Source organism: Bubalus kerabau, chromosome 3, assembly GCF_029407905.1.
Source record: "Bubalus kerabau isolate K-KA32 ecotype Philippines breed swamp buffalo chromosome 3, PCC_UOA_SB_1v2, whole genome shotgun sequence".
Lineage (NCBI taxonomy): Eukaryota > Metazoa > Chordata > Mammalia > Artiodactyla > Bovidae > Bubalus > Bubalus kerabau.
In genome coordinates, this window is record NC_073626.1 from 126,003,648 (window position 1) to 126,014,411 (window position 10,764).

A 10,764-nucleotide genomic window follows, 5' to 3' on the forward strand; every position below is an offset into this window, starting at 1 on the left:
CACATGCCCTTCTGGCCTTGACACCCCTTTCTGGACTGACAAGGCCCCTCCCCAGCCTCGTCCCCATGGACTTGCCCTTGCTCTTCACCTGGACCACATGTTCTCATCACTTGGGTTCCCCTCAGCCGATCTTCGCTCTCTCACGTCCACCTGGACAACGCCTCCTTCTGCTTCAAGTCTCAGCTCAGATCGTGCCTCCTCTGAGCCTCCTGGCAGATGGAGGTGTTCCTTGTCCTGGATCCTGCTGCACCACAGGTATCAGCAAGCTGCCCGAGCTGTTTCCCAGTACACCCAGGGGGAGGGGGTGAGCAGGGTCGGGACTTTGATTCTGCGTTGCTAGATCCCCAGCAGCTAGTTCAGTGTGGTTATCGAGTGGATAGGAAGGAATTCTGTGCCAGGACTAGTTTGTGATGAGCAGTTTGAAGTGGGACACTCACCAAATGCTGTATTTAGCACCTCTATTTTTCCAGAAAAAAACCACCAACTTGGACAGCCATCCCTACGGGCCTGCTGTTGAAATAATTCCTGAACATTCAAAACATGTTGAATCCTACTCTCGCATAGCCTCTGGCACCCCTGCCCCCAGTCTCGCTCAGGAAAGAGGATGGGGGCTCCCTATGTTCCCTCAGGCCTGCCCATTCCCAGGAATGGAACCACAAATACAGTGATTTGTGTGGTTCTTGCTAACAGACAGTAGATTTCAGGAGACCGGGTGCTGAGGGAATCAGGTCAAGAGGAATGGCTAGACAGAAGCCCTGCAAGGTGATTCTGTGTTGGAGCTGGTTTAGAAACAGCACAGGGCCACACAAAGGTGTGACATGGCTGTGTCAGATGCTCATGCCAGGTGGGAAGCTGGGGAAGTGGCACGCATAAGGTGGGATGCCCTGTGGATTCACTGGAATTCTTGGGTCTGTGTTTGAACCCCAGGACCACCGGCCAGGTCACACACAGCTGCAGGTGAGCAGGTGCTGAGTTGGGTGCCAGGCATGGATGCTCCGTAGCACACGTGGAGTTTCAGAGATGACTGGCATCATTTCCAGGCCACAGCAGAAGGACTTGGGAATGTGAAGGGCTGCTGGGTCTTGGAAGGTGGGCACTGTCCAGTTGCCCTGGTGAGAAATAAGGGGCTGCCTTATTAAAGTAAGCCTCCCATGCCCACTCTCTCATCAAGGACTTTCCTCAGGATGGAAAATGCATGAGGTGAACTTGGGACTTCCTGAAAGGGCTCTGTGTTGGAGCCTGGGCTTTTATACAGGTCAGCTGATGGTCCTCTGTCCCTTGTGGTTCCCTGGCTCCATCCTGCTTTGCACCTGGCTCTGGGTTGTCCTGCTCTTGTGCCCGGGGCTGCTGGTGGGCAGGCTGTCTTGTGTGGCCTGGCATGAAGTGCCTGTTCAGATAGCGAGCTGCCCTACGGAGTTATCATGCATGATGGTGATGTCTGGCAGCTGTGGCTTCTTGACCAGTGGTGAAAGTGAACACCGATCCCTGGAACCCGACTCAGACAGAGGCCCCTCTCCACCCCAGGCCTGGAGCACCCATGTTGAGAAGGACTGTGCCCCAACACTCCGTAGGGTCCGTGTGGCCAAGAATTGCATGCTGAGATTCGCTTTTATCATTTGCTTTGTCATTTCTGGACATCTTCGTCAGCTCCAAATTGACACTGAACTGCGGGTTATGCAAAACCAAACAATACACGCTTGTGAGAACACGTGCTCTGAGCTCCCTGGGGGAAGCCTCTTAATGCTCTGAGTGCCTGGATCCGTGTTGTCGTCATGATTCCTCCTGTCTTTCCCATTGGGCCCGAGTTCCTTGATGGCGTCAGGGAGCCAGCATTCCGTGTGGGTGCGGCCCGGTCCTGCAGCCTGTCTAGAGGGCGTTGGCTGAAGTATTGATGTACATTATTGTATTCAAAACTGACAGGCACAGTCACATCCCTGGCTCAGACTGAGGGCTGAGGTCACCCTCAATCTAAAGGAGAACAGAGTCCAGTGCTAAATGAGGCTTTGAAGCAACAGGAAAAGGTCCTTGCCCCTCAGCAGGGAATGGGGAGCTCCCCCACAAAGCACAAGGTGATCTGGAAGAACTCAATTTACACCCTTGGCTCCTGAGGGCTGGGGGATCAGCAGAGGGCGGGATAATCCCAGCTTCTCGAGCAGATGGTTTCTGACTACCGCTTGACCCAGTTCCCTCCCAGCAGATGACTGGCAGCGGGGCTGCAGCTCCTTCATCAGGGGAGCAAAATGTGGACCCTCCTCTGAACCTCATCTTCCCTCCTCCGACCAGCAAGGGCATGGTGGCCTTTGCCTCTTCCCAGCACCAGGGCGATGATCAGGATGCTGCACATTCACAAAGGCGTGGAGCCCTCCCCTCTTCCCACAGCTTTGCCCAGCTCTGTCCACAATAAGAAGGGTTGTGGGGCTTCTCTGATGGTCCAGTGGTTAAGACTTCACTGCATGGGGCCTGGGTTCAATCCCTAGTCAGGGAACTAAAACCCTGTATGCTGTGGGGTGTGGCCAAAAAATAAACAAATATAAATAAATACATACATAAATAAATGGGCTTTCCTGGTGGCTCATAGAAGGTAAAGAATCTGCCTGCAATGTGTTAGGCCGGGGTTCAATCCCTGGGTCGGGAAGATTTCCTAGAGAAGGGAATAACCCACTCCAGTATTCTTGCCTGGAGAATTCCATGAACAGAGGAGCCTGGTGGGCCCCAGTCCATGGGGCCACAAAGAATCAAACACAACTGAGTGACTAACACTTTCACAAAAAAATAAATAAAGGGTTGTAACTGAGAAGGCAAGGAACACTACTGTGAGTTTGTGCTGAGAAGTAGAGGTTTTAAATCCTTTGTTGGCTTACTGACTTCTTTCAATCCATCAATCAGTCAACCAACCAAACACTGGTTCAATAAGTGCACCTGATTACCTTCCAGGTCTGGCATCACACAGAGGCCTGGTCCCTGTCCTGCAGGAACCTGAGGCCCCACACAGGAGATAGGTGAAGAGGAAACATCTGGGCACTGATCTGAGGGGCAAAACCAGCAGACAACTATTCAGGGCACAAGAAGGCCATGGCGGCTTCGCCAAGAAAAAATTGGGCTGGGTCTTGAGGACTGGGTGTGAGTTTCCCATGTAGGTTGGTGGTTGTGGTGATGGGATGGACCAGTAGACCAGAGCATGTGTGCCTGGCAGAAGAGGCAAGCAAAATCACAAAGGTGGGTTGGGCTGGCTCAGGGCCACCGCGTAGAAGGTGGTGGTACAAGCTGCCCAGGAGGCAGAGGTACCTCCTCTCTGCTCAGGGTTTCCCAGGCTCTGGGCCAGGGCCAGGGCCAGGGGTGGTAAGGCGAGGGAACAAAGGGCTGTCAGTTTGGGAGTAGCAACGATTTAGGATCTGGAGAAAGCCCTAAGGAACCAGAAGGGTTGCCATTTCGAGGACCCTGCCGGTCCCCTATTTCGGACTTTCGGTTGATAAACCCAGAGCAGCCCATTTTTGTACCGTGGGACCGGCCCTGCGCACCTTTGAGTCGGTTCCTCGGATCGGGAGGGAGGGGGCGCTCCGCCTCTAGACTTGCGGACCTGGGTGAGGCTGCGGTCCGGCTGAGGCTAAACGGCACGGTGCTCGGCTGGCCTGAGAAGCTTGCGATGAGGGGCCGCGGGTGCTGGGGGGAGCCCTGAGCCTGAGGCCGCGGTCCACCTCGGTTGTCCCGGGCTCCCAGACACGCTAAGAAAGCTAAACTCCCTGCAGTTGCGTTGTTATGCGGCGCATTCCCTGTGGGTGGGGGTCTAGGCAGTTGAGACGAGAGCGCAAGGCCGTGTTCCTGCTGCACCCTAGGAGCACCGTCCTGTTGCTCCACATGGTGGTCGGGACGCCAGGTGGAACAGAAGGAACGGACTGCACTTGGGGTTCTGGACGAGGCTGGGATTCTGGTGTTCACTGACAGCGTCTTTCGTCTAGTGGCCTAAGAACGGCAGCCTTGGAAGGGTAGTTTCTTGAGTTCTGTGAGGAACTTGGCTCCGTTGCCTACTTTAGGGCTCCCCACCAGCCAGTGTGATAATAGTCGTTACTGTGCCCCGTGTACGCGGCAGAGACTAGGATGGGAAGGCTCTAGCCACGGTCACTCCGGCAAGGCCGGCCGTAGCGGAGCCTCGTTTGGGACCTGGCTTTGTCTGAGGCCAAGATTTGCCAACTAGGGGGGTGGCGGCCGCAGTGGTGCTGGAAGCCTCTCCAGCCTGGCAAGCCCAGAGCTCGGGAGACTCATGGGCCACGAGGCCGGTTCCCCATGCAGTCGAGGAGCTTCTCGGGGAGCGGCGCCGGCAGAGGTAGCGGCCCCCCAGACCCCTCCAGTGTGCGGGGTCCACGTCTCACCCAGCATGCTGGCGGCCCGGGGCGCTCGGCTCCGGCACTGCAGCCCCGGAGCGACATCCACCGGCGGAGCCAGTCCGCGGCGCCCGCGGCCGCCCCGCCGCCCCCGCCTTGCCGCGGCCAGCGAAGGAGCACCCCAGGAAGGCCGGGGGCGGCTGCGGCGAGGAGAGGTGCCTCTCATGGGCGGGGAAGGAGGCGGCAGGGACTAGGACAGGGCCTGCGCGGCCGCCGGGAGGAGACGAGCGCTGGGATCCTGGGTCGGAGAGCCCGTCGGTGCCGCCCGCCGCCCAGCCGGGCGGGGGTCCGGGGCGCCCACGTGGTGAGAAAGTTTCGAGACCGCAGAAGTGGCCCGGTCTTGTGGGGTGGGGAGGGGAGGGGAGCCAGCCGGTTCGCTCCTCCTTCTCGCTAAGGCAGAAGGAAAAGAGCGGAGGGAAGCTGGGGTGGGCGGGGAGCGGGCAGCATCAACCTGAACAGATTCCGCCTCCCCCTCCCCCTGCATCCCCCCCGCAACCCCGGGAAGCTGAGCGGGGAGGCGCGGAAAGTCTCCTCCCGCACGGCCAGGGCGAGATTGCCCCCCCCCCCTTTTTTTTTCCTGCCAACCTCTATCACAACGCGCGCGCACATACGGAGATAGTGCGGCTTTTTTTTCACCCTTGGGAGAAAAACCGAGGAGAGTAAAAGAAGAGGGCAAAGCGAAGAACTCCTCCTCGGCGGGCTCCGCACTCTGCCGCGGCCGGGCACAGGGACGCGGCCGCCACCCGCCGCTCTCTCCCGGCCCTGCAGCGTGTGCCGGCGGGAGAGCCAGCGAGGGCACCCGCGCCGGGGACGCGGTGAGACTTCTAGGAGCTCGAACCGACATCGCCGCCGCCGCGCAAGCAGAAGAGACCCGGACGAGGAGGGCCCCGCCGCCGCCTAGCCTGGCGCTCGGAGCCCCGCCGGCCCGCGCAGGCGGGCGGAGGGAGGCAGGCGGCGAGGAGGCGGGCGGAGCAGAGGACCCGCCGGAGCGCGCAGCGGCCGGCCCGCCTGCCCGCCTGCCGGTGGATGCGGCGCCCCGGGAGCCTGGAGACAACTTTGCCTTGTGACGCGCCGCGAGGACTGCAGGGCCCGCGGTCCCGGGCTCCGCGCCGCCTCTGAGAGGGCCCTAGCTCCGCGGCGCTCCCGGCACCGCACTCGCTCCGCTGTCCGCCCGCCAACCCGTGGAGAGGACGACCCGCCCGTCGCCACCGCCCGCGGCCCTTTCTCGGTGCTAGGCGGCGAGGGCGAGGCGCTCAGGTGCGAGCGCGGGGCCCCGCCGCAGCGCCCGCCGCAGCGCCGCGCCAAGCCGCGCCCGGCTCCGCTCTGGGGGCTCGGGGGCCTTCGCTTCCTTCTCGCCCAAGTTGCGTCGACCGGCCCTTTTGCCACCTTCCGAGCCCGGCCGCCAAGCCGCCGCTGCCGCTGCTTTCGCTTCACCCGAGCGGGGGCAGCGGGGCCCCGACGCGGAGAGGATGGGGGGAAAGCTGCGGATGCCGAGGAGCCCCGAGACGCCCGTACGGCAGTAACCCTCCGGCCCCTGCCTCGCCAGGTAGCCTCTCCGGCCTCCCGCGGCCCACGGCGCCCCTTCCCCGCCGCGCGGGAACCCCCGCAGCCCGACCGGGCCCCCTCCCTCTGTGAGCCGGCTGCGGCCCTCCCGGCGGGCGGGCGGAGGCCCGGGCGGGGGCGGGGCGGGGCGGCGCGCCGGGAGCCGTGAGCCGCCCTGCGCTCGGCTCGGCTCGCCTCGCGGCGGGCGCCCTCGTCGCCAGCGGCGCACCATGGACGGGCTGCCCGGTCGGGCGCTGGGGGCCGCCTGCCTTTTGATGCTGGCGGTGGGCTGGCTGGGGCCCGGGGTCTGGGGCTCTCCTACGCCCCCGCCGTTGCCCGCTGCGCCGCAACCGCCCCCGCCGCCGCCCGGAGCCCCCGGCGGCTCGCAGGACACCTGCACGTCGTGCGGCGGCTTCCGGCGGCCGGAGGAGCTGGGCCGGGTAGACGGCGACTTCCTGGAGGCGGTGAAGCGGCACATCTTGAACCGCCTGCAGATGCGGGGCCGGCCCAACATCACACACGCCGTGCCCAAGGCCGCCATGGTCACGGCCCTGCGCAAGCTGCACGCGGGCAAGGTGCGCGAGGACGGCCGGGTGGAGATCCCGCACCTCGACGGCCACGCCAGTCCGGGTGCCGACGGCCAGGAGCGCGTCTCCGAGATCATCAGCTTCGCCGAGACAGGTGGGTCGGTCCCTCGAGCGGCCCTCGCTATCTCCTCCACCCGTTTCTCTTCGCTGACTCTGGCCGCCGCCGCCGCAGCCCGCGCGCCCTGGGGGAAACCCGGACTGCTGGCTCGGCCCTCTCGCCTTCGACCCTGTGCGCTCCGACCGGGTTGCGGTCCTTTTCTCGAAGGCAGCAACCCCTTCCTACTCTCCTATCCCCGCCGAGGAGCGCTCTGTCTTCCACCCCTGCTCTCCGAGACGGGCCCCAGCGCCTTTGGGCGCGCGTCCCCCTCCCGGCGGACGCGTGCGGCCCTGGCTCCGCGGGCACTCGCTTGGTGATTGCTTAATGTTTTTGTTTCCCACGATCGGAGTCTAGGCTTAGCAGTATAGATGGAGATGTGTGTGCTTGTTGATATCCGTGGGCCGGAGGAGTGTGTGTATGTGTGTGTGACTGTGTGTGTGTGTGTGCCTGCGTGAGAGGCCCCTGGGGCCGCTTCCATCGCCGGGCGGCGTGGGCTTGCCAGGATTGCTGAAGCTTCGCTGGGGAGAGCTAGGCAACCTCTCTTCCGATTGTGTGGGCACCGGAATCGGTGGAAGGCAGGCTTCTCAACAGGTCCCATCATTTACGCAGAGAAAGGCTGCAGCTCAGGGGGCAGCCCCGTGCCTCTCGGCTTGCTTGGGAGCTGAGGCAGCTCCCTGGCTTTAGAGCCAGCAGAGTTCCTACTTAACAAAGGGTCGGAGTCCTTTCTGGAATGTTCCTCCGGCCCTATATTGCAATTTTTTTTTTTAACCACTGTCTGAATATAAAAATCAAGCTAGGAAAAACATCTTTCGAACTTTAAAAGAAGGAGAAAAATGTGCTCGCGCTGAAATGCTGCAAGTGCTTTCAGCTCTGCTGTCCTTTTCAGGACTTGAATGAGCCAGGCTGGCTTTTGTGCCTGGAGCTCAGCCCCATTTGTGCAGGGGGACTGCCGAGAAGGTCGCAGGGGGAAGCTCGGGTTTGGGCAGGGCAGGGTGGGCAGGGAGCCTTGGGGGGGGGCGGGGGAGAGTTGGTGGCAGTTGTGTCCCCAGGCTGCGAATGCCTCCCCCCAACCCCCAAGGCAGCAGGCAGACTGTGCAGGTGCCGCCTAGGGATGAAAAGGGATGAAAAGTTTTGCATGGCCGGGTGTGGAGAAAAGCAGAGACAATCAGGGCTGGTTTGTGCTTAGAAAGAAATGCATTGCCATTTTAGCTGTCCGACAGAGTCAGGGGAATCTGGACATGCAATTAGAGAGCTTGGATTAAAAGGTGCTTTGGGGCCCAGAGCAGAAATGTGATTCTGGAAGGTCGAGGAGGCCTTTTGGTCCCGGTGGCACAAAATGACAGCGGGGGCTGTTATATTTCTGGTCGGTTCCACGGAGCCAGCTCTTTGACTTATAAATAACAGATTCAGGTCACAGGCAGCTCGTCCAAGACCAGCTTTTAAGGCTGCACTTTCCCCCATTTCAAAGTCAGATGTCAGTGTTATTAGAGGAGCCAGGCGAGGCCTGAGGAGGGGGCTGGGAGGGGGGCAGTGGTAGGAGGTTTGATAAAACCATCCGAGGCCACACAGTTGGCTTATTTGTTCTTCCTGGAGGAAAAAAAAAAAGTAGGGATCGTCAGAGAGCAGGGTCACTGAAATGTAGGATGAGAAAGGATTCTTCTCTCAGTTGGCATGGCCTCTCTTCTTGTTGAGCTGAATTATTGAGACCACTAATAAACCAATTCTCCTTATCGATGGAGACTTCAAATATGCCATTCACGGAGAGCCAGTGTCTCATGAAAGGGGTGGACTTCAAGTTTCAAGACTGCGCACCCTGTCCCTTGGAAGTACTCGGAAGCAAAAGCTGCACTGTGCAGCCTGCAAAGCACACGTTCCTGTGTCAGAAATCTGAGCAGAGCTGGCTTGTTTGCAGTGGAGGTTCCACTGGGGGTTGGATCAGATCATGCTTAGGTAAACACTGGAAAGAGGCTGTAGGTGGCTCAGCTGGATTTTGCAATGCCCTAAGTTAACCAAAAAAAAAAAAAAAAAAAAAAAAGAAAGAACCCAAACTCTGCTAAAACAACCCACCCCAAATCCTTAGTGAGATCCTGGTTTTGTTTTTCAGATTTCACAGATACCCATAACAACTTGTTAAGATCTTGGCCTCCTGACAAATTCCTCCGTTGAGCTTTGAGGCCTGACAGCCTGTCTCCAGGGAACCCTGGCCTGGGAGAGGTGAGGCCGGTTTTCTAGGCCCGGACCCTCCGGCTCCAACCTGGTCCGGGCTTCTCAATAGGAAACAATTTTCCCTGCCTCTCCCAGGTTACCGTTGGAGGCCGCGGCCCCAGGAGTGGTATTTCTGGTCAGGACGGTCCTCCAGCTGCTCGGCCAGGGCCCGGTCCAGCGTCATGCGGCAGAATGTTTTCTGCAGTGCCTAGTGTTCTCCTTGATCTAACTTGGCCTGCTCTCTCGCTTCTCCGCAGATGGCCTGGCCTCCTCCCGGGTCCGCCTGTACTTCTTCATCTCCAACGAAGGCAACCAGAACCTGTTTGTGGTTCAGGCCAGCCTGTGGCTCTACCTGAAGCTGCTGCCCTACGTCCTGGAGAAGGGCGGCCGGCGGAAGGTGCGGGTCAAGGTGTACTTCCAGGAGCAGGGCCCTGGAGACCGCTGGGCCGCGGTTGAGAAGCGCGTGGACCTCAAGCGCAGCGGCTGGCACACCTTCCCACTCACCGAACCCATCCAGGCCCTGTTCTCGCGGGGCGAGCGGCGTCTCAGCCTGGACGTGCAGTGCGACGGCTGCCGGGAGCTGGCCGTGGTGCCCGTGTTCGTGGACCCGGGCGAGGAGTCGCACCGGCCCTTCGTGGTGGTCCAGGCGCGGCTGGGCGACAGCAGGCACCGGATCCGCAAGCGGGGCCTGGAGTGCGACGGGCGGACCAACCTGTGCTGCCGGCAGCAGTTCTTCATCGACTTCCGCCTCATCGGCTGGAATGACTGGATCATTGCGCCCACCGGCTACTATGGGAACTACTGCGAGGGCAGCTGCCCTGCCTACCTGGCGGGGGTGCCGGGCTCGGCCTCGTCCTTCCACACGGCCGTGGTAAACCAGTACCGCATGCGGGGGCTGAACCCGGGCACCGTGAACTCCTGCTGTATCCCCACCAAGCTTAGCACCATGTCCATGCTCTACTTCGACGACGAGTACAACATCGTCAAGCGGGACGTGCCCAACATGATCGTGGAGGAGTGCGGCTGCGCTTGAGGGCGCGGCTCCGTCGGGGCATGGGGACCAGGGTGTGGCAAGTGGAGCGCGGTGATGCCCGGGAGGTGCCCGGGGCCGGCCTGAGATCTTTTCTTGCTTCCTCATCCAGCAATCTGTCAAAAACAGAGGGAGAACCCTCCACGGACACGAAGGACTGGACAATGCACACGTAGACGCGCACAGCCAGACGCATCCTGCCACCCACATGGCAGCCTCCAGGATCCCAGCAAGTGTATGCGGTGATAAATAGCAGCTCAGCCACAAATGCTTGTCACTCGGAGAGAATGGGGTGAGCAGCCACGTCCCCCCACGCCCCCCCAGCTGGCCTGGCCACTCTGAATCGCGCCTTCCGAGCACACAGAAAAGCACAAAGACAAGAGACACAGAGGGAGAGAGAGCGAGCGAACCCGGAGCTTGGAGAGGAGCCGCAGATGCGGGGGTAGGGAGCAGGCAGCCTACAGAGGGCCGCGAGTCCCCCCTGTGCCTGTGTAAGGCCTCCGGGGTCCCTACATCTCTTGGCTGCAACATGTGGGCTTGCTCCCCTGGCCTGGGATCCTTCCTGCTGTGGGGAGCCGGGCAGCCTGTCCTTTCCCATCCTTGAAGAAGGAGGCCCAAATAGGCTACCACCTGCCAGAGACCGGAGACCATGGAGCTGTGGTAGTGACCATTTGACTGTCGCTTGGGGCCCTGGTGTGACTTCTGTGTGTGTGTGTGTATTTTGGGGGTGGGGAGGGAGGGAGAGGAGAAGGGTCTTAATTTGATGCTTTAACTGATCACTAGCAGTTGAATGGTCATTCATTCCGGTTGTATAATTGAAAAGGGACTTTTCTACCAGGTCTGACCTTTTAAGTTAAAATCTGAACTGTTCCAAGTGGAACAAAAAAAGTTGCAATCTGTGCCCTTCCCTGGGGAGATTCCTCT

General features: G+C 60.4%; 1 protein-coding gene across 1 annotated transcript; it reads left to right on the plus strand.

Moving 5' to 3' along the window:
- Window positions 1-4,939: 4,939 nt before the first annotated feature.
- Window positions 4,940-10,108, plus strand: INHBB (inhibin subunit beta B). Its single transcript, XM_055574763.1, has 2 exons — window positions 4,940-6,602; window positions 9,068-10,108. The coding sequence occupies exons 1-2, from the start codon at window positions 6,152-6,154 to the stop codon at window positions 9,841-9,843; spliced, it is 1,227 nt and encodes a 408-aa protein (XP_055430738.1). The 5' UTR covers window positions 4,940-6,151; the 3' UTR covers window positions 9,844-10,108.
- The last annotated feature ends 656 nt before the right edge of the window (window positions 10,109-10,764 follow it).

Bases quoted from the DNA above. Each gene is read 5' to 3' on its own strand.
- INHBB (XM_055574763.1), top strand. From the start codon at position 6,152: ATGGACGGGCTGCCCGGTCGGGCGCTGGGGGCCGCCTGCCTTTTGATG. The intron at 6,603-9,067 runs GTGGGTCGGTCC...GCTTCTCCGCAG, and splicing joins CATCAGCTTCGCCGAGACAG to ATGGCCTGGCCTCCTCCCGG.